At 40.5% G+C, this 27,822-nt stretch overlaps 1 protein-coding gene across 1 annotated transcript in view; it reads right to left on the reverse strand.

Moving 5' to 3' along the window:
* The window catches only part of srrm4 (serine/arginine repetitive matrix 4), a 227,973-nt gene extending 213,999 nt beyond the window's left edge, over positions 1 to 13,974 (reverse strand). Inside the window, exon 1 of the mRNA XM_034170863.1 lies at positions 13,120 to 13,974. Coding sequence (XP_034026754.1) covers positions 13,120 to 13,322 — 203 coding nt within the window. The 5' untranslated portion in view covers positions 13,323 to 13,974. The remainder of the gene's footprint in view (positions 1 to 13,119) is intronic.
* Between the last annotated feature and the right edge of the window lie 13,848 nt (positions 13,975 to 27,822).

Here is a 27,822-nt window from a genome sequence, read left to right on the forward strand (position 1 = left end):
ATATGCTAGCTAGTGTTCAAAGCAAAGACATACATTTTATTATGTAGGCAACAGCAGCCATGAGAGACTGTTTTTGTCTGTTTTCAAGCAATTGAAATGAAGGAGCGAGCTTGTTTTATTTCCAAAGCTTTATCAGCTTTGGAAAGCTGGCTTCCTGGAGCACAGCACATATGGACTGTCCAAAATCCATGGCAACATTTAAAAAAAAAAAAAAATTTTACACACAAAAAATTAATAAAATGGAAGAAGGAGCTTCGCATTGTCGACAATCATGGAGGTGTCCATATTAATGGATAAAGGGTCGCCATGGCTACTTACACTACCTGTCAACAATTTGGGCACACTTTCCCATTTAACTGAGTGGGAAAGTGTGCCCAAACCTTTGAGGGGTAGTGTACATATACATATGTAGAAAAGACCCATGCCATTGTGCAAGTCTCTGGATTTGCAAACATTTGCTGTCTCTGGTGTGGTACGTTTGTAGAAGGCCATCGTACTATAAAAGGAACCAAATCAAATCAATCAATTTATTATATAGCGCCAAATCACAACAAACAGTTGCCCCAAGGCGCTTTATATTGTAAGGCAAAGACATACAATAATTACGGAGAAAAACCCCACGGTCCAAAACGACCCCCTGTGAGCAAGCACTTGGCGACAGTGGGAAGGAAAAACTCCCTTTTAACAGGAAGAAACCTCCAGCAGAACCAGGCTCAGGGAGGGGCAGTCTTCTGCTGGGACTGGTTGGGGCTGAGGGAGAGAACCAGGAAAAAGACATGCTGTGGAGGGGAGCAGAGATCGATCACTAATGATTAAATGCAGAGTGGTGCATACAGAGCAAAAAGAGAAACACTCAGTGCATCATGGGAACCCCCCAGCAGTCTAAGTCTATAGCAGCATAACTAAGGGATGGTTCAGGGTCACCTGATCCAGCCCTAACTATAAGCTTTAGCAAAAAGGAAAGTTTTAAGTCTAATCTTAAAAGTAGAGAGGGTGTCTGTCTCCCTGATCCAAATTGGGAGCTGGTTCCAGAGGAGAGGAGCCTAAAAGCTGAAGGCTCTGCCTCCCATTCTACTCTTACAAACCCTAGGAACTACAAGTAAGCCTGCAGTGAGAGCGAAGCGCTCTATTGGCGTGATATGGTACTATGAGGTCCCTAAGATAAGATGGGACCTGATTATTCAAAACCTTAGTAAGAAGAAGAATTTTAAATTATATTCTAGAATTAACAGGAAGCCAATGAAGAGAGCCCAATATGGGTGAAATATGCTCTCTCCTAGTCCCCATCAGTACTCTAGCTGCAGCATTTTGAATTAACTGAAGGCTTTTCAGGGAACTTTTAGGACAACCTGATGAATTACAATAGTCCAGCCTAGAGGAAATAAATGCATGAATTAGTTTTTCAGCATCACTCTGAGACAAGACCTTTCTAATTTTAGAGATATTGCGCAAATGCAAAAAAGCAGTCCTGTTGGGGAAAGTGTAGTGACACGGACCCACAACAGGGGGCGCAAATGAACGGTCAATAGATGAGCCAAAAGGTAATTTAATGTTGTGAATGTGCACAACGATGATACAGACAATCACAGAATCTGACAGCAGTCAATACACCAAGGTGACATGTGGGCAGGCTCGAGGATAGAAGACGTCTGTCCTGAGAAGAGCCGGAACCACACGATTTCCACCGCCACAGAACCCGGAGAATACTAAGATGAGTTTACATTAATGTTTTTTGCATGAGGCCCATTTAATTGTCATGTTTTCTTTGAAATCCTGCTGAGTAGTACAGTTCTCAGATTAGTGTTATCCATCTTTATATTTATGACCATGCAATATGGTTCAGTGTTGGTTCAGTCTGACAGTGGTTATGCATTTTGTGTCTGTTAACTTTGAACCTGCTGCTGAAAATGTACATGTTTTGGCATTGGGTGCACAAAAGAGCATTTCGCAATAAATTTGGTTCCATTGTTAGTTTGAGGCCACGCATGTATTGATGCACCACTTATGTGCACCCCCATATTAACTAGGCCGTGCACTATTATGATCCTCCTGTAAGAGAAGCCATTAAAGATGCATTATCTGCATTCAGTGCGTCTTTCAGCAGCTTGTGTCGATGTAAGGTGAAACAGTCCATTCTGATCCACATTAACAGCTATTTTCACATAGGAGAAAGTTGATAGTAGTTGTCAAAATCATTCAAAGGCCATTCAAGCAAGCCACATCACTGTGTATGTAAGTGACTGTGCTTAGAGCACATCTGAATGTGCTGCTGCTGAATCCACATTACAGTGAATAAAGATGTCAAAGTGAGGGGAAGATGGTTGGCTGTGCAGGTGTGATGGGATGAAAACAAATAAAGACTAGAGCACCGCACTCATGGAGCTTAACCCTCCACCAACACTAGTTTCCAATTCCACAAAATTTTACCTTGGAAAAAATTTTCAATGTCAAAGTCCTGTTAGAAGTGAAGTGACACCCGGTTACGCCAATCGGAGGTCACTAAAATTAACATTGAATCGGTGTGTAACTTTGCAAAAACAATGTCGGACTCTGCAGTTTTCTCTGGACCCCTCCCCAATCGGACCGGGAGTGACATGTTTAGCCGCGTGTTCTCCCTGAATTGCTGGCTGTCTGAGTGGCGTCTAAAAAATGAGGTGGGCTTCATAGATAATTGGCAAAGCTTCTGGGGAAAACCTGGTCTTGTTAGGAGAGACGGCATGCATCCCACTTTGGATGGAGCAGCTCTCATTTCTAGAAATCTGGCCAGTTTTATTAAATCCTCCAAACTGTGACTATCCAGGGTTGGGACCAGGAAGCAGAGTTGTAGTCTTACACACCTCTCTGCAGCTTCTCTCCCCCTGCCATCCCCTCATTACCCCATCCCCGTAGAGACGGTGCCTGCTCCCAGACCACCAATAACCAGCAAAAATCTATTTAAGCATAAAAATTCAAAAAGAAAAAATAAGATAGCACCTTCAACTGCACCACAGACTAAAACAGTTAAATGTGGTCTATTAAACATTAGATCTCTCTCTTCTAAGTCCCTGTTGGTAAATGATATAATAATTGATCAACATATTGATTTATTCTGCCTTACAGAAACCTGGTTACAGCAGGATGAATATGTTAGTTTAAATGAGTCAACACCCCCGAGTCACACTAACTGACAGAGCGCTTGTAGCATGGGCCGAGGCGGAGGATTAGCAGCAATCTTCCACTCCAGCTTATTAATTAATCAAAAACCCAGACAGAGCTTTAATTCATTTGAAAGCTTGACTCTTAGTCTTGTCCATCCAAACTGGAAGTCCCAAAAACCAGTTTTATTTGTTGTTATCTATCGTCCTCCTGGTCGTTACTGTGAGTTTCTCTGTGAATTTTCGGACCTTTTGTCTGACTTAGTGCTTAGCTCAGATAAGATAATTATAGTGGGCGATTTTAACATCCACACAGATGCTGAGAATGACAGCCTCAACACTGCATTTAATCCATTATTAGACTCAATTGGCTTTGCTCAAAATGTAAATGAGTCCACCCACCACTTTAATCATATCTTAGATCTTGTTCTGACTTATGGTATGGAAATTGAAGACTTAACAGTATTCCCTGAAACCCCCCTTCTGTCTGATCATTTCTTAATAACATTTACATTTACTCTGATGGACTACCCAGCAGTGGGGAATAAGTTTCATTACAGTAGAGGTCTTTCAGAAAGCGCTGTAACTAGGTTTAAGGATATGATTCCTTCTTTATGTTCTCCAATGCCATATACCAACACAGTGCAGAGTAGCTATCTAAACTCTGTGAGTGAGATAGATTATCTCGTCAATAGTTTTATATCCTTGTTGAGGACAACTTTGGATGCTGTAGCTCCTCTGAAAAAGAGAGCTTTAAATCAGAAGTGCCTGACTTGTTGGGGAAAGTGAGGAACACGGACCCACAACAGGGGGCGCAAATGAACGGACAATGAAGAAAGTCAAATAACAAGGCTTTACTGTTGTGAACACGCACAACAAACACAACAGATCACAATTGTGGAAATAAACCAATTCCAATGGTGTCGTGTGGGCAGGCTCGACGATAGGAGACGTCTATCCGAGTCGAACCGGAACCACCCGATTTCCTCTGCCACCGAACCCCGGGAATACTGGAGCCGCCAAGTCCCGAACTCCCAGGTGGCCACTGCCTCCGCTCGTCGGATCCGGTACTGCTGGCGAGGAACAGAAACAGTCAGATGTGGGTGCGGCTGCACCCAGCAACACGTAGGGTGGAAACACCACCTCCACCTCTAATCAAAAACAACACTGCAGTGTAGGAATATGGGTACTTATCCAATATATGTCCAATACAGTCTTCAGCTGTCTTAGGCACAAGCAATAAAGTGTTATTCCTCTGAAATGAAGCGACTGGCTGAGTACGTTACCTCCATAGTAGAGCGATATCTCGGCAATGAGGTGGAGATGCCGTCCAGCTGATATACCCCTCCGCTGATGGATGTCAGCTGTCTCAGTTGATAGGTAACGGCTGTCACCTTGGCTGCTCCTGTGAGGCGGCAGCGCCCTCTGGTGCCTGGAGCCCGCACTCCAGGCGGGGCGCCCTCTGGTGGTGGTGGGCCAGCAGTACCTCCTCTTCAGCGGCCCACACAACATGACTCTGTGGTATAACTCAAACTCGCAGCTTAAAGCAGATAACCCGTAAGTTGGAGAGGAAATGGCGTCTCACTAATTTAGAAGATCTTCACTTAGCCTGGAAAAAGAGTCTGTTGCTCTATAAAAAAGCCCTCCGTAAAGCTAGGACATCTTACTACTCATCACTAATTGAAGAAAATAAGAACAACCCCAGGTTTCTTTTCAGCACTGTAGCCAGGCTGACAAAGTGTCAGAGCTCTATTGAGCCGAGTATTCCTTTAACTTTAACTAGTAATGACTTCATGACTTTCTTTGCTAATAAAATTTTAACTATTAGAGAAAAAATTACTCATAACCATCCCGAAGACATATCGTTCTCTTTGGCTGCTTTCAGTGATGCCGGTATTTGGTTAGACTCTTTCTCTCCGATTGTTCTGTCTGAGTTATTTTCATTAGTTACTTCCTCCAAACCATCAACATGTCTATTAGACCCGATTCCTACCAGGCTGCTCAAGGAAGCCCTACCATTAATTAATGCTTCGATCTTAAATATGATCAATCTATCTTTATTAGTTGGCTATGTACCACAGGCTTTTAAGGTGGCAGTAATTAAACCATTACTTAAAAAGCCATCACTTGACCCAGCTATCTTAGCTAATTATAGGCCAATCTCCAACCTTCCTTTTCTCTCAAAAATTCTTGAAAGGGTAGTTGTAAAACAGCTAGCTGATCATCTGCACAGGAATGGTCTATTTGAAGAGTTTCAGTCAGGGTTTAGAATTCATCATAGTACAGAAACAGCATTAGTGAAGGTTACAAATGATGTTCTTATGGCCTCAGACAGTGGACTCATCTCTGTGCTTGTTCTGTTAGACCTCAGTGCTGCTTTTGATACTGTTGACCATAAAATTTTATTACAGAGATTAGAGCATGCCATAGGTATTAAAGGCACTGCGCTGCGGTGGTTTGAATCATATTTATCTAATAGATTACAATTTGTTCATGTAAATGGGAATCTTCTTCACAGACTAAGGTTAATTATGGAGTTCCACAAGGTTCTGTGCTAGGACCAATTTTATTCACTTTATACATGCTTCCCTTAGGCAGTATTATTAGACAGCATTGCTTAAATTTTCATTGTTACGCAGATGATACCCAGCTTTATCTATCCATGAAGCCAGAGGACACACACCAATTAGCTAAACTGCAGGATTGTCTTACAGACATAAAGACATGGATGACCTCTAATTTCCTGCTTTTAAACTCAGATAAAACTGAAGTTATTGTACTTGGCCCCACAAATCTTAGAAACATGGTGTCTAACCAGATCCTTACTCTGGATGGCATTACCCTGACCTCTAGTAATACTGTGAGAAATCTTGGAGTCATTTTTGATCAGGATATGCCATTCAATGCGCATATTAAACAAATATATAGGACTGCTTTTTTGCATTTGCGCAATATCTCTAAAATTAGAAAGGTCTTGTCTCAGAGTGATGCTGAAAAACTAATTCATGCATTTATTTCCTCTAGGCTGGACTATTGTAATTCATTATTATCAGGTTGTCCTAAAAGTTCCCTGAAAAGCCTTCAGTTAATTCAAAATGCTGCAGCTAGAGTACTGACAGGGACTAGAAGGAGAGAGCATATTTCACCCATATTGGCTTCTCTTCATTGGCTTCCTGTTAATTCTAGAACAGAATTTAAAATTCTTCTTCTTACTTATAAGGTTTTGAATAATCAGGTCCCATCTTATCTTAGGGACCTCATAGTACCATATCACCCCAATAGAGTGCTTCGCTCTCAGACTGCAGGCTTACTTGTAGTTCCTAGGGTTTGTAAGAGTAGAAAGGGAGGCAGAGCCTTCAGCTTTCATGCTCCTCTCCTCTGGAACCAGCTCCCAATTCAGATCAGGGAGACAGACCCTCTCTACTTTTAAGATTAGGCTTAAAACTTTCCTTTTTGCTAAAGCTTATAGTTAGGGCTGGATCAGGTGACCCTGAACCATCCCTTAGTTATGCTGCTATAGACTTAGACTGCTGGGGGTTCCCATGATGCACTGACTGTTTCTTTCTCTTTTTGCTCTGTATGCATCACTCTGCATTTAATCATTAGTGATTGATCTCTGCTCCCCTCCACAGCATGTCTTTTTCCTGGTTCTCTCCCTCAGCCCCAACCAGTCCCAGCAGAAGACTGCCCCTCCCTGAGCCTGGTTCTGCTGGAGGTTTCTTCCTGTTAAAAGGGAGTTTTTCCTTCCCACTGTCGCCAAGTGCTTGCTCACAGGGGGTTGTTTTGACCGTTGGTGTTTTTTCCGTAATTATTGTATGGCTTTGCCTTACAATATAAAGCTCCTTGGGGCAACTGTTTGTTGTGATTTGGCGCTATATAAATAAAACTGATTTGATTTGATTTGATTTCAAATGAGCTTGGGCCCAGAGAAGGCGGCAGTGTTTCTGGATGTTGTTGATGTGTGGCTTTCACTTTGCATTGCAGAGTTTTAACTTGCAATTGTAGATGTAGCGACGAACTGTGTTAACTGACAATGGTTTTCTGAAGTGTTCCTGAGCCCACGTTGTAAGATCCTTTACACAATGATGTCAGTTTTTAATGCAGTGCCTCCTGATGGATCGAAGGTCACGGGCATTCAATGTTGGTTTTCGGCCTTGCCGCTTACATGTAGTAACAAAAACAAAAAGGTCTGTCAGTTTGAACATTAAATAAGTCTTTGTGGTGTATTCAATTGAATATAGGTTGAAGAGGATTTGCAAATCATTGTATTCTGTTTTTATTTACATTTCACACAGCATCCCAACTTCACTGGAATTGGGGTTGTACATAGTAAGTAAGTCCCTTCAGCTGCTTCGTTGTTTGCACTCAGAGTCACCCCAGCAAATCAGAGGTGAAGCTCCATGTTGAATTGGCACAAGTTTTACTCCAGATGCCCTTCCTGATGTAACTCCACATTACATGGAGAAATGTGGCAGGGGTGGTGTTAGAACCGGGAACCTTCCACACTGAAACAAAGTGCACTGACCACTTACAAATTTGATCTTTTTGACAATTTTTAAATTTTTAAAAATTCATTAATATTAAAGATAAGGATTTTTCCAATTTTCCAAGATATTTCCTGACTTTTCCCTTTGAACTATGACCTTGAAAATGTAATCAGTTCTTGCCTATCAGGATATGAATCTTCAGTAAAAATTTAATAACAATATATGAAAAATTGTGGACTCCAGGCTGTTCAAAAACAGACAAAGAAACAAACAAATGAGCGAAAATATATCCTACAACTTTGTTGATGGAGGTAATACATAAACATTTGCAGCCACAACAAATTTTTATCTATTGTCCTCGTCCCTCTGAGGCTGCTAGTGCACAGACAGCCTTTGGATGAAGTACAGATAAAAAAAAACACACGTGACAATCTGCTACTTCATGGCAAACAGCCATGGCACGAAGGCTGACATTAGTGGCACAAGGACTGTCGCATGATCTTTTGAGAGGACAATTTGTAAAATGTCTCAGTCTTCATGCCAGCTGTGCTTGGTTGTTTGTCACATGTCCTGTTGCATGCATAAACGAAGAGAGTAGCTGTATCATTGACAAGAAGTAGATCAAAACCAAGGAAGCATTTGGAGAACTTATTAAAAGGTATGCATGAACACCGATATGAGGAAGATATAAATATAATGTTCATTGTTCATATATGCCTATTCATTAATATATATTCATTAACACAGCATATATATGTATCTTCAATTTAATTTATTTATGCAGCGCCAAATTACATCTACAAATTATATATATATATATATATATATATATATATATATATCTATATATATATATATATCTATATATATATATAGATATCTATATATATATATATATATATCTATATATCTATATATATATCTATATACATATATATATATATATATCTATATATCTATATATATATATATATATATATATATATATATATATATATATATATCACCGGGCAGCATGGTGGCTTAGTGGTTAGCACTATTGCCTCAAAGCGAGAAGGTCATGGGTTCAATTCCCAGCTGTGGCCTTTCTGTGTGGAGTCTGCATATTCTCCACGTGTTTCCGTGGGTTTCCTCTGGGTGCTCCGGGTTTCCTCCCACATCCAAAGACATGTGGGTTAGGTGGACTGGAATCTTTAAATTGTAGGTGTGCAAGTGGATGTGACTGTGTTTGTTTGTCTATATGCCTCACACTCTGTGACTGCTGGGATAGGCTCCAGCCCCCTGCGACCCTTAACTGGACTAAGCAGTTGAAGGTTTCTGTGTGTGTGTGTGTGTGTGTGTTTGTATATATAGCCAAGTGGCCTATGTGTGCATGTGTGTGACTTCAATCATGGAGAAACAGGAGAGCTGACATTTTCCATTTGGTATTCTTATGTATTTTGTATCAAGGATGAACCCTGCAAAAACGGAAAGTTGATAGGACTAATATTTTTGGAGAAACTACGGATATTAGCTAACAACAGTGAACAATGGATGTTGATGATTAAATTCTGGACTCACACCATTCTAGTAGGAGACAGTAAATCATCATCTATACGAGGTCTGTCAATAAAGTAACGGTCCTTTTTATTTTTTTTTAAACTATATGGATTTCATTCATATGTTTTTATGTCAGACAAGCTTGAACCCTCGTGCACATGCGTGAGTTTTTCCACGCCTGTCAGTGACGTCATTCACCTGTGAGCACGCCTTGTGGAAGGAGTGGTCCCGCCCCCTCCTCGGATTTTCATTGTCTGGAAATGGCAGAATGATTTGGACTTTTTTTCCATCAGAATTTTTTCAGAAGCTGTTAGAGACTGGCACCTGGAAACCATTTGAAAAATTTATCTGGCTTTCGGTGAAAATTTTACGGGCTTCACAGAGAATAAGGACTGTTACTACAGCTTTAAGGATGGCTTTAAGGACGCTCGGACATGCCCAGCTCTCCACAATTTCTCTGATACTTACCTGGACTGGTAAGCATTGAAAGCCGAGATAGGCATGTCCCAACTTGTCCCATGACACGCCGAAACGGAGGTGTTCTTTGTCTCGCTCAAACAGCAAATCGGTCATTACGCACGAAGCCTCCGCGCGGCTTTCCATGATAAAATCTCTTGTTAAAAGTGAAATCTGCCGGAAAATGGCTGATGTCCAGCTCTTGTGATAACCAGAGAAATTGCACACGACGGTCTCGTATCCACAGAGCCATCAGCTTAGAAATGATCTGGCGTTTTCTGCCTCGTCGTCACAGCTCGGAGCGCGGCGCGCCGAGCGTCCTTAAAGCAGTCCTTAAAGCTGTAGTAACAGTCCTTTTCCTCTGTGAAGTCCGTGAAATTTTCACCGAAAGCCAGATAAATTTTTCAAATGGTTTCCAGGTGCCAGTCTCTAACAGCTTCTGAAAAAATTCTGATGGAAAAAAGTCCAAATCATTCCAAAATTTCCAGACACTGAAAATCCGACGAGGGGGCGGGACTACGCCTTCCACAAGGCGTGCTCACAGGCGAATGACATCACCGACAGGCATGGAAGAACTCACGCATGCGCACGAGGGTTCAAGCTTGTCTGACGTAAAAACATATGAATGAAATCCATATAGTTTTTGAAAAAAATAAAAAGGACCGTTACTTTATTGACAGACCTCGTATATTAAAAGCGAAGTGGCGCCTGCGTACGTGTATGCATGAGTATATCTTCGATCACAGACAAACTGGGGAGAGCTGACATTTGCCGTTTGGTATGTTTATGTATTTTGGGTCAAGGATGAACACCACCAAAATGGATCGTTGATAGGACTAATATTTTGGGAGGAACTACGGATATTAGCTAACAACACTGAACACTGGATGTTGATAATTACATTCACACGCCACTCCAGCAGGGGGCATTAAATCATCTATAAGCGAAGTGGCATCTGTGTACATGTATGCGCGTGTGTGTGTGTGTGTGTGTGTGTGTGTGTGTGTGTGTGTGTGTGTGTGTGTGTGTGTGTGTGTGTGTGTGTGTGTGTGTGTGTGTGTGTGTGTGTGTGTGTGTGCGCGTGCATGATTTTATTTAGTAAGTTCAATGTTGGAGGAGAAGGGGAGGTGATGGTCTAGTGGCTCAAGCATTGGCATTATGTGAGGCATTATTTGCAAAGCGCTTTGAGCGTCTGATGCAGATGGAAAAGCGCTATATAAACGCAGTCCATTTAATGTAAGTACATAATGTAAGACACAAGAAAGTGAAAACACTTATTTTCTATTGTGGTCCATTTAAAAATCTAAATAGGAGTAATAATAAAATAAAATAAAAGTAGTAATAATAATAATAATAGTGTGTATATTATAATAAGAACCTATACAGGGTGTCGCTATCAGATTTAGAGACAAGGAAGGGCTGGACGTAAATGCTGAGCTCAGACACAAAAGGGATTTGGTCAGAAGGTTTTACTGGGTTAACAGGCAAAAAACAGTACACAGTAAAGCAGTCCAAAATCAGCAACAGGGTCAAAAACATTAGGATAAGGAATGGTCCAAAAATCAAGTAGGTAGTCATAAAACACAGCTAGGCAAAAACGGGTCAAGAATAGAACAAAGAACAGAGCTGGAAGCAAAGGCATAAAGCACAACGATCTGGCAGGGTAGTGAGGGAAACAAGAGGTTTAAATACAGGGTGTGATGAGTAGTTAATTGAAAACAGGTGTGCAGGAAAGTTCCAGAGTGGGGCATGGAAAAAGGGGAAGAACCGCCCACCACAAAAGACCCAAGTGACAGAGTGAGCAGTGACACCAAAACCCAAGCAAAAAGCAATAAACAAAACCACAGTGATCAAAACAGAACAAAACAAAATCAAAACAATACAATACACAACCAAACCAATAAAATACCTAACAAAACCCACAATCCTGACAGTCACCCCACATTTCGTGATACCATTACAAAATAAATTTGTGTTCCTATTACGAATATGTGGCACTTTTCGTGATGGACAATACAATAATTTACTTTATGTGATGCTGTCACAAAATGGCATGAGATTGTGTTGTGTATTTTATAAACACTACGATTCTAGAGCCTGTGGATCCCACGGGCAACTCGCTTATATATATATATATATATAGTTAAAAAATGAAAAGATTTAATTTGATAAGTAGATAAGGTTTTTATTACTCTCCAAATTGTGCAATTTGTAGTAGTGAATTGAAAATATGGGAAATAAATTCTCACAGATGTCGCTAAAACATTTGTATGAGGTGGTTTTTCAGGGAATTTGGAAAAGCCTTATTTTGTGAAACTAGAATGGAAACATTTTTTCTACTTTTACAGGTCACATGACATGCAGAAAGAGTCATATGACATGCTGAAGTACATCAATCAATCAATCAACTTTTTTTTTATATAGCGCCAAATCACAACAAACAGTTGCCCCAAGGCGCTTTATATTGTAAGGCAAGGCCATACAATAATTATGTAAAACCCCAACGGTCAAAATGACCCCCTGTGAGCAAGCACTTGGCTACAGTGGGAAGGAAAAACTCCCTTTTAACAGGAAGAAACCTCCAGCAGAACCAGGCTCAGGGAGGGGCAGTCTTCTGCTGGGACTGGTTGGGGCTGAGGGAGAGAACCAGGAAAAAGACATGCTGTGGATCATGGCGCAGTATGTGTGTGTAACGGTGGCCAGTCGGAGGTGATGACCAGTGAAGTAAACCTCACTCCCCAGTATGACAAGAGATTCCAGTGACAGATGCCAGAGGCTTTGGGTTTTAGCCCCGTGGTTGGAACACCTGCCTCCCATGCCTGTGACTGTGTTTGAGTCCAGTGAAAGATGAAGTAGGGGTTAGAGAGTTTGTTAGACCTCATAAGAGATGCCGTTACAGCAGTACTGGATTTAAAAGAAAACAATGAAATGTCAATATTTAGCAGGGCTTACTCTTTTGTCACTGTCATTATTGGGATGACACTGAATTATAGTTATAACAAGAGAACAAAACCCAGCAGTGACATTTATAACACAATGAAAATGTTGTCATTTCACTGTTGTGCTTTGTTGACATTCTGAAAACATCACTTAACTTTTGAACACATCTGCAATGGAAACCCAGCTAGTAAGATATTATTTTGCATAAAGAATATATTGCTGCTTTGAAATGGTTTTTCTGTGACAACAAGAACAAAGAAATCAAAAAACAAAGAAAAAAAATCTGATCTGACGAAGCAAACACATATTGATTTCCCATGTGAGTGCATACGCAGATGATGGTGATATCTATGTGGCATCATTTATGCGATTGGTTATTCTGGAAAGAGTACTCAATAAGGTAGTTTCCCACAAATGACTGTGTCTATTTTACAACAGTAATGTGCTGCAGATGACAGACCCCCTTCCTTCAAAACAAAAGTTGTACAATCTTTAAGAGATACAAACATTTTGGGGGGGAAGAAAACAAAGAAAAGATTTGACTGTGACTGCAAAGTACTCACTCAGTCACCCTTCTCCGAGCGGTGATGCTGGCCACGATGACACTCTCTGGTCTTGGGGTGGCGACAGCCTTGAAGGTTCCTTTCCAAAACTTCTCAAAGAGCTGCTTCTCTTCCAGCTGCTGGAGGCTGCCGATGGTGCCCTGAGCCCGCAGAGAGAGAGCAGAGCCACAGGGGCCGATCTGAAGTGAACCCGAGGGCTGCATTGATGGATTTTCCTCGCCAAATTTGTCACCTGAGAGAATCTACACATTCATGCACGCAAACACGCACTGCCGGTCTCTCAGGAGCTGTCCAAGTACTGAATCAAACAGCACAGCAAGCACAGATGATTTTTCCAACAACCTCAGCAGCGTCTTCTCTTCCAGCAGCAGGTCTGTGTGCCAGGGTGTCCATCTGCTCGTCGCTTTCCAGCAGGAGCGCGGGGAGAGGGACAAAAGCTCTGCCTCTCCAACTTCAGGCTGTGTATTGTTCTCCCCGATGAAGGAGGGTGGAGGGGGCAGATTGTGTTTCTGTGCCTCTCCTCTTCTCTCACATCTGCTGCCGGGGATGGGTTCGGGGCTGGGAAGTCGCAACACTTCTTTCCCTGTGCTTCCGTCGGAAACTTCACACAGAATTAACCATCACCTGCAAAAGACAGATGGTGCTTCAGTCCTAAGTCTGGGATGTGAGTGAGAACGAGTGTTTTTGTAGTTGCAGTGTTTTGGTGCACAGAGGAGTCTACAGGTTCACCCAGCGGGCGATCGCTGAGTGCGTGTCGAAGCAGGTGTAGCAGCAGCAGGAAGGAAGGAGCTTTGGAAAGCGTGTGAGAGTGTGAGAGAACGGAGTGAGGAGCTCGGCTTAGAGCGGATCGCTTTTGTCTCTCGGTCTGTGACGTCAAATTTAGGGGCTGGACATAAGAGAGGGACACCTTCTGCCATCTTCTCTCTCTCTGTCTCTCTTTGTCTTTCTTACACTTATCTCCCATTATTGATTAGCTTCTCTTCTCATCCAGTCGTGACCCACTGTTTTTACCTGAGGCCAACATATTGTCATTGGGTATTGCGAAGACCTGGCATGGCGTCCGTCCGTCTGTCTGCTTGTCCGTCCATCCGTCCGTCTGTCTGTGTACAGCATAAGTCAAACTCAAATTCAAATTTATTAATTTATATAGTGCCAATTCGTGATGAGAGCGCCTCAAGGCGCTTCACACAGCATAATAAAAACTGAGAAAAACTGAATTAAAATTTTTAAAACACAATAAAAAGACAAAACCATAAAAGAACACAAGAATAAAAAGACATCATAACACAATAAACTAATGATAAAACAAGGAAAACAAATGAGTCTTTAAAAAAGTCTCCACAGTATCCGACTGTCGTATGTGTGCCGGGAGATCATTCCACAGAGCTGGATCCAGTCCTGTTACTGCCACAGTCTTCAAATTCACAGGGAACATTCTTGGGACACAGACCTTGGACAAAGTTCAAAGATGGCTAACCTTGACATATTTTAAGAGGTATTTTAAGAGGTTAAAAAGTTGCATTCTGTACCTAATTTTATTGCATGGTCTCGCAGATGTTAGCGTGGTGACGTCACATGCTGCTAGCTTGGTGGAAAGTCTGTTTCGTTTGTGTGTAAATATAACCTCTTTGTCATATATTATGTAAACGCTAGTGAGAAATAAACACCTCTAAAACTGAAAACGCTGTTTTTGTAACCTGATAACACCTCTAGGAGGATTTACAAACCATTTAGAAATGATTAATCTTTCTGTAACTTCTGGATCTGTTCCTAAATGTTTCAAATCTGCAGTGATTAAAACCATTACTTAAGAAATCTAATCTTGACTCAAGTGTATTGAAAAACTATAGGCCAATATATACGAGTAGCAGAACCTTAAAATCTGATCTCACCGGGACAGGAAGCCAGTGAAGGGATGCCAAAATCGGTGTAATGTGGTCAAACTTTCTGCTTCGTGTCAAAAGTCTGGCTGCAGCATTTTGAACCAATTGGAGAGCCCTAATGCTGGACTGTGGTAAACCAGAAAATAGAACATTGCAGTAGTCCAATCTAGAAGAGATAAATGCATGGATCAGGGTCTCAGCATCAGCCATAGACAGGATGGGACGAATCTTCGCTATATTTCGCAGGTGGAAGAAAGCAGTCCTCGTAATATTTATAATGTGGAGGTCAAAGGACAATGTAGGATCAAAAATTACCCCAAGGTTCCTCACTAACTCTAACTTCTCACTAATCTCTAACTTCTCACTGCTGCAAGACAATCTTCTAAGGATTTTATGTGGATGAGATTACAAGCAGTTATCAGCATGTATAACTGAGTATCATCAGCATAGCAGTGAAAGGTAATCCCAAAATGCCGCAATGTGCCCAAGGGGTGCTGCATAAAGGGAGAAAAGCAGGGGGCCTAAGACGGACCCCTGTGGAACCCCAGATTTCATGTCACTAAGGTTAGAGGTAGTGTTACTGCACAAAACACAGTGAGAACAACTGGTCAAGTATGGTGTCAACCACGCAAGGGTACTCCCAGTAATCCCAACATGATTTTCCAGCCTATCAAGTAGAATATGATGATCCATGGTATCAAATGCAGCACTGAGATCTAACAGCACCAGAACCGTAGTGTTGTTCGAATCCATTGCAAGCAGAAGATCATTCACCACTTTAGTGAGAGCCGTGTCTGTAGAATGATATTTTCTAAAAGCAGACTGCAGTGGCTCAAAGAGATTATTCTCACTAAGATAGTCCACGAGCTGCCGTGGCACCACTTTTTCTAGAATTGTAGAGCAAAATGATAGATTTGATATCGGCCGATAGTTTTTCAATACACTAGGCTCAAGATTAGGTTTCTTAAGTAATGGTTTAATCACTGCAGATTTGAAACATTTAGGAACAGATCCAGAAGTTAAAGAAAGATTAATCATTTCCAGCACAGTTGGCCCAAGAGTGGGCCACCGGTCCTTAAACAGTTTTGCTGGTATAGGATCAAATAAACAGGTTGTGCTTTTTGTTGATGTTACGAGTTTCATCAGCGTGCAAAGAGGGATACTCTAAATTCTGTAAATCTAGGTAATACCTCAGTAATGGTGCCCACCTCAATAGTAGGGTGTAGTGGCTGGCTTAAGGCATGCTGGGATATGTTTAACCTAATGTCTTCTATTTTCTTCTCAAGGAAATCCAGGAAATCTTGTGCTATAAAAGGAGAGCGAACTACAGGTGGTTGTCCATGAATAAGTGTTGCCACCGTGTCGAACAAGAACTTTGAGTTATGCTTTTTTTGTTGATCAAATCAGAGTAGTAAGTCCGCTTTGTAGCCAGTAATGCATGCTTAGTCTAAGATAGCATCACGCCACGCAAGGTGGAATACTTGTCATTTTGAACTATGCCTTTCCGTTTTAGACCTCTGGCCTTATGCTTGAGGTTACGCAGGTAATCATTGAACCAAGGTGACTGTGTTTTGGGGGAGCATAGTTTTAACACAGGTGGCGCAATCATGTCGAGTGTAGTTTTGAGTGCTGAGTTTAAACTATCCACAAGACTGTCTACTGATTGGGTATTTGCCAGATGTGAAGCTAAGACATCAGGCAGTCTTTGAGTTCAGTCTTAGTTCAGAAGTTGATGCATTGCCGTAGTGATCCGTGTTCAACTAAACACGGCAGCAAAACTGTAAACTTAATAAATTAATGATCAGAGGTCACTGATTTAAGAGGCATGATGTCAATATTCGTGACAGCAATACAGCGTGTGAGAACCAAATCCAGGGTATTTCTACTAATGTCCGTCAAGTCCCGAATGCATTGCTGAAATCCTAATGCATCCACAATTTCCATAAATGAGTTGCAGAGGGGATCAGGTTTATTTATATGAACGTTACTCACCATTGATCAGAATGTTATCTGCACGAGTTGACAAGTTAGAGATGAATGCACCAAATTCATCCAAGAATTCAGAATATGGGCCAGGAGGTCTATATATAGTGACAAAGTAATATGGCTAATTTTTATTCTTCTGACCTTGGAAATGTGTAATATCCTGAGCAGAGCGGAGAATCAGATGCTCAAACAAGTTATATTTTAAATGAGGCCTGATGCTAAGATAGCATCAGGCCACACAAGGTGGGATACTTCTACAACCCCTGGCAAAAATTATGGAATCACCGGCCTCGGAGGATGTTCATTCAGTTGTTTAATTTTGTAGAAAAAAAAAGCAGATCACAGACATGACACAAAACTAAAGTCATTTCAAATGGCAACTTTCTGGCTTTAAGAAACACTATAAGAAATCAGGAAAAAAAAATTGTGGCAGTCAGTAACGGTTACTTTTTTAGACCAAGCAGAGGGAAAAAATATGGACTCACTCATTTCTGAGGAATAAATTGTGGAATCACCCTGTAAATTTTCATACCCAAAACTAACACCTGCATCAAATCATATCTGCTCGTTAGTCTGCATCTAAAAAGGAGTGATCACACCTTGGAGAGCTGTTGCACCAAGTGGACTGACATGAATCATGGCTCCAACACGAGAGATGTCAATTGAAACAAAGGAGAGGATTATCAAACTCTTAAAAGAGGGTAAATCATCACGCAATGTTGCAAAAAGATGTTGGTTGTTCACAGTCAGCTGTGTCTAAACTCTGGACCAAATACAAACAACATGGGAAGGTTGTTAAAGGCAAACATACTGGTAGACCAAGGAAGACATCAAAGTGTCAAGACAGAAAACTTAAAGCAATATGTCTCAAAAATCGAAAAATGCACAACAAAACAAATGAGGAACGAATGGAAGGAAACTGAAGTCAATGTCTGTGACCGAACTGTAAGAAACCGCCTAAAGGAAATGGGATTTACATACAGAAAAGCTAAATGAAAGCCATCATTAACACCTAAACAGAAAAAAACAAGGTTACAATGTGCTAAGGAAAAACAATCGTGGACTGTGGATGACTGGATGAAAGTCATATTCAGTGATGAATCTCGAATCTGCATTGGGCAAGGTGATGATGCTGGAACTTTTGTTTGGTGCCGTTCCAATGAGCTTTATAAAGATGACTGCCTGAAGAGAACATGTAAATTTCCACAGTCATTGATGATATGGGGCTGCATGTCAGGTAAAGGCACTGGGGAGATGGCTGTCATTACATCATCAATAAATGCACAAGTTTACATTGATATTTTGGACACTTTTCTTATCCCATCAATTGAAAGGATGTTTGGGGATGATGAAATCATTTTTCATGATGATAATGCATCGTGCCATAGAGCAAAAACTGAAAACATTCCTTGCAAAAAGACACATAGGGTCAATGTCATGGCCTGCAAATAGTCCGGATCTTAATCCAATTGAAAATTGGTGGAAATTGAAGAAAATGGTCCATGACAAGGCTCCAACCTGCAAAGCTGATCTGGCAACAGCAATCAGATAAAGTTGGAGCCAGATTGATGAAGAGTACTGTTTGTCACTCATTAAGTCCATGCCTCAGAGACTGCAAGCTGTTATAAAAGCCAGAGGTGGTGCAACAAAATACTAGTGATGTGTTGGAGTGTTCTTTTGTTTTTCATGATTCCATAATTTTTTCCTCAGAATTGAGTGATTCCATATTTTTTTCCCTCTTCTTGGTCTAAGAAAGTAACCGTTACTGACTGCCACAATTTTTTTCCTGATTTCTTATAGTGTTTCTTACAGCCAGAAAGTTGCCATTTGAAATGACTTTAGTTTTGTGTCATGTCTGTGATCTGCTTTTTTCTACAAAATTAAACAACTGAATGAACATCCTCCGAGGCCGGTGATTCCATAATTTTTGCCAGGGGTTGTAATACTGAAGTACACCATTTCTGTTCTAGACCTCTGGCCTTATATGAATCTTTGTGTTTCTCAAAAGCACCATAATTGAATATAGAACAATGAGGTGTAGATCAGAAGGCCTGAGAACAGGCTACATTAGTAAGTCAGTGAATCAGTGTCCGTAATGATGCTACGCCAATAACCAAGGAGAGAGAACTGCCAAAGTCCACTTTTAAATATAAGGACACCCAATTTGTCCACATCATTCAGCAAGCAAGCTCCTTGGGTCTAATGGTTCTAATGTAGACTGCACAGTTAATGGTTTTGGGTCTCAGTCACTCACATACATATCCAGGAGTTTGTCTCACATCTGCTCAACACCTGTTGTTGTTCTAGAGTTTTCGCCACTTATTAAACTTGACATCCCCTGTTCTCAAAAGTGTGCTGTATACAGTCAGTAAATATGGTTCACAATAATAACAATAATAATAATTGTTAATCCATAATTTTTTGATATTTTATGATGATGTGATTTTTGGTAGTTTTTAAATTTAATAAACTGCCACAAAAATTGCAGACTGGATTGTAAAATCCCAACTGTTTTACAGTAATTATTATTCAGTAAATTAATTTGTGCTGTGGATTATCAAATTCAGTTTCTGGAGTGTGTCTTCCTGCAGACACACAGGTCCTGATTTACCAAGATCCCATATGACGAGTGCTGAGCCTGAGTTGTGTTAGGATTTGAAATTATTACACATTGGGTTGGTGAACATTTTGAAGGTGATCTATTAAGAATAACACATGACAGCAGGTCATAATGTGACACAGACAGCAGGATGTAAATGATGATTTTGTGCATTAATGGTCGTAAGCGCCAAATGAAATTCAGTCACTCACTCATAGCCACGTAAGACAGACGCATGTTGACTGAAAGTGTAATTTGTTTGACATTTGCCATGGTTTGACACAGGAGCTGCATTTGCGTTAAACTGTTGGTTTAAGGCAATGATCTTCAAATGCACATTCCCATAACGGTTTACATTTCACATTGGTCTTAATATATTCACTCCACTGTCACATAATCGTAGAGGATTTGATCTTGAATGAGAATCATTTGTGTATGTTTGTCCACAGCTGCTATCCATACTGTGCATGGTCCTGACCATAGACTGGGGTGTTGACCACTGTCAGCTCCCTGCACTGGCCAGATGTGCACAGGACTCTCTACTTAGATTTCTATTACATAGAAAGATATGATAAATGTCACATTTAATTTTTTTTTCGACAGCAGATCTTTAATTTTCTTTAAAAATAAGCCCCGGTAAATTAATTGGTAGTCGCAGTGTTGTCTGTGATAAACAGGATTATTTCATGAAAATAAAGAAATGCCTGCACAACCAGCTCAAGGGGAATGACTATGAATCTGATTTATGTGTCTCTGCAATGATCACGTGAGACTGGGTAAATTAGCAGCAAGTTTTCCAATGTGCAAAATTACAGACATAATTTCAGCCCCTGGATTTTAGTCTTGATAAATTGTAAATTGTGTTACTTGTGCATACTGGATCCAGTCCAATATATCAGTCAACCAATAATATGAGCCTTTCACCAACATATCAGTATTACATTGGTAATATAATGGTAACATTATATTACTTGGTCAGTTTAACTACAATAGACAGAAGCATAGGGAGCAGCAGAGATTCATTTTCAATCACAGTGGTGCATTCTACCCGACTGTCTTGTTTGCTTCAAATAAGGGAAACAAGCACTTGGCGTTTGTCACTTTATGGGTGTTCTATTAGTGTGGCTTTTGGTTAGTTGGTGTTAATGTGCACAATATTTAATGGTGATGTAAAGGACAAGGAAAGCCATCACTGTCACTGTTTTTCCTCCATGCATGACTGCTGACCACAATCAAAGTTCACTTGATGTGTTCCAGTCTAACATCTTTCACAGTGATGTTCCTGTAGTGCTAGTTAGCATGCTAACATTTTTGTAAGATGTCTTGCAAATCACTTCATAGGTATTTTCTGGTTACATAAACAACATTTTTAGATTTAGAAGTGTTTATTTCTCACTAATGTTTTCAAAATATATGAGAAATATTGCTAAATATATTAGATTTATAAATAAATACAGCCATTTTGGAGCGTATTCCGCTATCATGAAGTTTTTTGTTTGTTTTTTTGACTGAGCAACCGATGATGTCACGCTGCTTTTTTACTTGGATTGTCAGTCACCATGTTGCATTGCTCAGCATTTGCATTTGCTGGCAGCAAGAATACTTTTCATAGGACACTTCTGGCATTATGTAAATTTCTCAGCCAATCAGAAAGTCAGAACTCATTAATACATAAAAAGGGGTGGAGCATGCCCAAACACGCCTCTGAAGTCCAAACAACCTAACCTGGGTTTAGGTCTTTATTAAATTATATTTTGGCGACTGTGCGGTTGTTCTCCTAACAGTTTACTTTATTGTGGACATTAAAAGTTATGGGCCATATATTTTTCCAGTAATCATACATTAAGTAGAGCTAACGGGTGAAGCTACCAACAGCTGCTAAAAGTGCTAATGCCGTTAGCATACAACATTAAATCCGACGAGAGTTTCACTCAGCGTGTCTATTGCAACAGAGGCATCTGATCTGTTAGGACGTTTACGCTCTAGGAGCGCGGTGCTCTAGTTTGGAGTGTTTTATGACAAACACCTGGAATAATCTGTCTTGTTCTGCGTTTCAAACTTTAAACTCACATATGACTCCAGAAAAAAGTTTTAATCGTGAAATCATCTGCTTTTTGTGAGCAAGCAGGAGAAATTTCAGGGATTGTTTAAGCAGTTTGAAGCACATAATGCACCCCAACCACTCACTTATGGTGTAATGTTGTTTCATAATTTAGACATCAAGAGCACCTATGGACAGAAGTGTAACACATTCTAAGAAACTTCAACATGTTCACAACAGCAGTAGCATAAAGCATTGCAATCTGCAGAATAAGGTCACATTTAATTATTGGTACATTTTCCACTGAATGCATTGCATTGGTGCAACTTGATGTGGTGGCCAGTGTTTGTTCACCTTTAGGCACGTGCACATTGGTATGCTAATCGTATGCTAATCAGGTGAAGAACGTAGTGCATACTGACTTTCTGATTGGCTGAGAAATTTACATAATGCCAGAAGTATTCTATGAAAAATATTCTCACTAGTTGGTCACCATAACAAACGTTGCCTCTTTGGCCAGTCTAATTGAAAATGAATAGCAGGTCGTCACTTTTACTCGTACATTAGCTACTCGCTTATAGCTAATGTGACCATAGGGTTGCAGTGACAACAGAGAAGTGGTCACTATGCCACCAGCTATGTGGGGCCAAAATAAACAAGCAGTCTGAGCAATGTGAAATGGCAAATGCCAATTTGAGAGAAGGCATCAGGATGGCAGTGTGATGTACTGCCATAACCCGTTGGGTTATTTGTTTGAGTTATGTATAATAAAGTTCATGTTGAAACTAAAAAAACATCAAGCCTCAATTCCATTTATTTGTCATAAGGTTTTGAAGTAATTACTGCCATTTTCATGTATATCACCAGACATATCGTGAATGTTTTTAGTCGCTACTGTCTATATCAGTTCAACCCCCAACAAAAAAATCCATATTGGTTGTTCTCTAGTGCAAACTTCACCTACAGCATTCACAATTTTACACACTTGGGCAGTCAAGAATTTGCTTGCATATTCATGAAGGCAAATGTTAAATGGACAGTACATGCTATTTTGAGCAATGGAAAGATGGAATTCCCAGTGTTCACCATTGGCAACATTTTTTTGTGGAAGCTACAGTGTTTGCACATTTTTAAACAAGCAAACCTTTAGTAAATCAGGCTGTATATGTTCAATATTTGAGAAAAACAATTCCCCCGGAAGCCACACTGTCTTACAGTGTTAAAAAAAGTTTATAAGAAAGTTACTGTTGCCACCCTTTAAGAGGAATCTGAAATGCTTGACATTCATTTCTTTGTGGAGTTTGATCATCAACTTTGTGAGACGGTCAGCTTTCTAGGAGTGATAGGATAGGCTAAGTGCTTTCAGTTATAAACTCTATTAAGTCATCTCTTTTTTAAGTTCTTTCCTCTCCACATTGCCTGACACACACACATACACACACACACACATACCCCCTCCATCAGTGTCGCACACAAAGGCCGAGTAAATCAGCATAACAAAAGCTTGGATGCGGTGAGGACCAGCCGGAGCTTGGGGCCAACATAAAAACATAAACTTTCCAGAGGGGTTTCAGCTTTCCTCTCTTGCTAGATACCTCCTCATTTCCTCTCCTCTCCTGTATGCTCTGTAACACTTGTACTGATGGGACATTGAAATGTACTTAGAAAGCAGTGTATTTAGGTAACTACAAAGATAGTCTTAGTAAAAGTCTGCAGCCAGACTTTTGAGACAAAGCAGAAAGTTCGACCACATTACACCCATTTTGGCATCTCTTCACTGGCTTCCTGTCCCAGTGAGATCACATTTTAAGGTTCTGCTACTAGTCTATAAAATTGTTCATGGACTGGCACGTCCGTACCTAGCTGACCTAATCAAACCTTACGTACCGGCCTGGGCTTTGCGTTCTCAGGGTGCAGGACTACTTTGTGTCCCTAGGGTGAATAAGAAGTCTGCGGGTCACAGAGCTTTCTCTTATCCTGCCCCTGTTCTGTGGAATGATCTCCCCGCGTCAATAAAACAGATTCTGTGGAGACTTTCAAGTCCATACCTAAGACACACTTATTTTCCCTTTTGTATGGCTAGCATACTGGTATAGTAGAGTTCTACGCTTTTTACTTTTCTTTTAATTCATTTTATTAGGAAATGGAGCATGCCACGGCCTCAACTTTACCTAAATTCTGGGTCTTTTAGTGAAGCTTGGGGCTAGTGGCTGGCGATCACCTTAGTATTTCCTGTTTTTCTTGTTGTTCAATGCTGGCAAATTATACTGTTTTTTTGTTTTGTTTTGTTTTTTTGTCTTTGTGATGTCTGATTCTGTTTTTCTCTCTGTTTAAGGTGCAGCTACATCCAGAGATGGGTGTGGTATTTGTGCTGAAAACCCTCCTGTCCTGTGCACCTACAACATTTCTTGGATAGTCATTTTTGTGAATTGTTCTGTAATTTGTGTTTATAGCATGGACCAAGCAGAGGGTCACCCCTTTGAGTCTGGTGTGCTTGAGGTTTCTTCCTCAGAGGGAGTTTTTCCTTACCACTGCTGCTCTGGGGGTTGACCTTACTTTGTGAAGTGCCTTTAATCAATCAATCAATTTTTTTTTTTTTTTTTATATAGCGCCAAATCACAACAAACAGTTGCCCCAAGGCGCTTTATATTGTAAGGCAAGGCCATACAATAATGATGTAAAACCCCAACGGTCAAGACGACCCCCTGTGAGCAAGCACTTGGCTACAGTGGGAAGGAAAAACTCCCTTTTAACAGGAAGAAACCTCCAGCAGAACCAGGCTCAGGGAGGGGCAGTCTTCTGCTGGGACTGGTTGGGGCTGAGGGAGAGAACCAGGAAAAAGACATGCTGTGGAGGGGAGCAGAGATCGATCACTAATGATTAAATGCAGAGTGGTGCATACAGAGCAAAAAGAGAAAGAAACAGTGCATCATGGGAACCCCCCAGCAGTCTACGTCTATAGCAGCATAACTAAGGGATGGTTCAGGGTCACCTGATCCAGCCCTAACTATAAGCTTTAGCAAAAAGGAAAGTTTTAAGCCTAATCTTAAAAGTAGAGAGGGTGTCTGTCTCCCTGATCTGAATTGGGAGCTGGTTCCACAGGAGAGGAGCCTGAAAGCTGAAGGCTCTGCCTCCCATTCTACTCTTACAAACCCTAGGAACTACAAGTAAGCCTGCAGTCTGAGAGCGAAGCGCTCTATTGGGGTGATATGGTACTACGAGGTCCCTAAGATAAGATGGGACCTGATTATTCAAAACCTTATAAGTAAGAAGAAGAATTTTAAATTCTATTCTAGAATTAACAGGAAGCCAATGAAGAGAGGCCAATATGGGTGAGATATGCTCTCTCCTTCTAGTCCCCGTCAGCACTCTAGCTGCAGCATTTTGAATTAACTGAAGGCTTTTTAGGGAACTTTTAGGACAACCTGATAATAATGAATTACAATAGTCCAGCCTAGAGGAAATAAATGCATGAATTAGTTTTTCAGCATCACTCTGAGACAAGACCTTTCTGATTTTAGAGATATTGCGTAAATGCAAAAAAGCAGTCCTACATATTTGTTTAATATGCGCTTTGAATGACATATCCTGATCAAAAATGACTCCAAGATTTCTCACAGTATTACTAGAGGTCAGGGTAATGCCATCCACAGTAAGGATCTGGTTAGACACCATGTTTCTAAGATTTGTGGGGCCAAGTACAATAACTTCAGTTTTATCTGAGTTTAAAAGCAGGAAATTAGAGGTCATCCATGTCTTTATGTCTGTAAGACAATCCTGCAGTTTAGCTAATTGGTGTGTGTCGTCTGGCTTCATGGATAGATAAAGCTGGGTATCATCTGCGTAACAATGAAAATTTAAGCAATACCGTCTAATAATACTGCCTAAGGGAAGCATATATAAAGTGAATAAAATTGGTCCTAGCACAGAACCTTGTGGAACTCCATAATTAACTTTAGTCTGTGAAGAAGATTCCCCATTTACATGAACAAATTGTAATCTATTAGACAAATATGATTCAAACCACCGCAGCGCAGTGCCTTTAATACCTATGGTATGCTCTAATCTCTGTAATAAAATTTTATGGTCAACAGTATCAAAAGCAGCACTGAGGTCTAACAGAACAAGCACAGAGATGAGTCCACTGTCCGAGGCCATAAGAAGATCATTTGTAACCTTCACTAATGCTGTTTCTGTACTATGATGAATTCTAAAACCTGACTGAAACTCTTCAAATAGACCATTCCTCTGCAGATGATCAGTTAGCTGTTTTACAACTACCCTTTCAAGAATTTTTGAGAGAAAAGGAAGGTTGGAGATTGGCCTATAATTAGCTAAGATAGCTGGGTCAAGTGATGGCTTTTAAGTAATGGTTTAATTACTGCCACCTTAAAAGCCTGTGGTACATAGCCAACTAACAAAGATAGATTGATCATATTTAAGATCGAAGCATTAAATAATGGTAGGGCTTCCTTGAGCAGCCTGGTAGGAATGGGGTCTAATAAACATGTTGATGGTTTGGATGAAGTAACTAATGAAAATAACTCAGACAGAACAATCGGAGAGAAAGAGTCTAACCAAATACCGGCATCACTGAAAGCAGCCAAAGATAACGATACGTCTTTGGGATGGTTATGAGTAATTTTTTCTCTAATAGTTAAAATTTTGTTAGCAAAGAAAGTCATGAACTCATTACTAGTTAAAGTTAATGGAATACTCAGCTCAATAGAGCTCTGACTCTTTGTCAGCCTGGCTACAGTGCTGAAAAGAAACCTGGGGTTGTTCTTATTTTCTTCAATTAGTGATGAGTAAAAAGATGTCCTAGCTTTACGGAGGGCTTTTTTATAGAGCAACAGACTCTTTTTCCAGGCTAAGTGAAGATCTTCTAAATTAGTGAGACGCCATTTCCTCTCCAACTTACGGGTTATCTGCTTTAAGCTACGAGTTTGAGAGTTATACCATGGAGTCAGACACTTCTGATTTAAAGCTCTCTTTTTCAGAGGAGCTACAGCATCCAAGCTGTCTTCAATGAGGATGTAAAACTATTGACGAGATACTCTATCTCCCTTACAGAGTTTAGGTAGCTACTCTGCACTGTGTTGTTATATGGCATTAGAGAACATAAAGAAGGAATCATATCCTTAAACCTAGTTACAGCGCTTTCTGAAAGACTTCTAGTGTAATGAAACTTATTCCCTACTGCTGGGTAGTCCATCAGAGTAAATGTAAATGTTATTAAAAAATGATCAGACAGAAGGGAGTTTTCAGGGAATACTGTTAAGTCTTCTATTTCCATACCATAAGTCAGAACAAGATCTAAGATATGATTAAAGTGGTGGGTGGACTCATTTACTTTTTGAGCAAAGCCAATAGAGTCTAATAATAGATTAAATGCAGTGTTGAGGCTGTCATTCTCAGCATCTGTGTGGATGTTAAAATCGCCCACTATAATTATCTTATCTGAGCTAAGCACTAAGTCAGACAAAAGGTCTGAAAATTCACAGAGAAACTCACAGTAACGACCAGGTGGACGATAGATAATAACAAATAAAACTGGTTTTTGGGACTTCCAATTTGGATGGACAAGACTAAGAGACAAGCTTTCAAATGAATTAAAGCTCTGTCTGGGTTTTTGATTAATTAATAAGCTGGAATGGAAGATTGCTGCTAATCCACCGCCCCGGCCCGTGCTACGAGCATTCTGACAGTTAGTGTGACTCGGGGTGTTGACTCATTTAAACTAACATATTCATCCTGCTGTAACCAGGTTTCTGTTAGGCAGAATAAATCAATATGTTGATCAATTATTATATCATTTACCAACAGGGACTTAGAAGAGAGAGACCTAATGTTTAATAGACCACATTTAACTGTTTTAGTCTGTGGTGCAGTTGAAGGTGCTATATTATTTTTTCTTTTTGAATTTTTATGCTTAAATAGACTTTTGCTGGTTATTGGTAGTCTGGGAGCAGGCACCGTCTCTACGGGGATGGGGTAATGAGGGGATGGCAGGGGGAGAGAAGCTGCAGAGAGGTGTGTAAGACTACAACTCTGCTTCCTGGTCCCAACCCTGGATAGTCACGGTTTGGAGGATTTAAGAAAATTAGCCAGATTTCTAGAAATGAGAGCTGCTCCATCCAAAGTGGGATGGATGCCGTCTCTCCTAACAAGACCAGGTTTTCCCCAGAAGCTTT

The sequence above is a fragment of the Thalassophryne amazonica genome, chromosome 5 (genome assembly GCF_902500255.1).
Source record: "Thalassophryne amazonica chromosome 5, fThaAma1.1, whole genome shotgun sequence".
NCBI classification, from domain to species: domain Eukaryota; kingdom Metazoa; phylum Chordata; class Actinopteri; order Batrachoidiformes; family Batrachoididae; genus Thalassophryne; species Thalassophryne amazonica.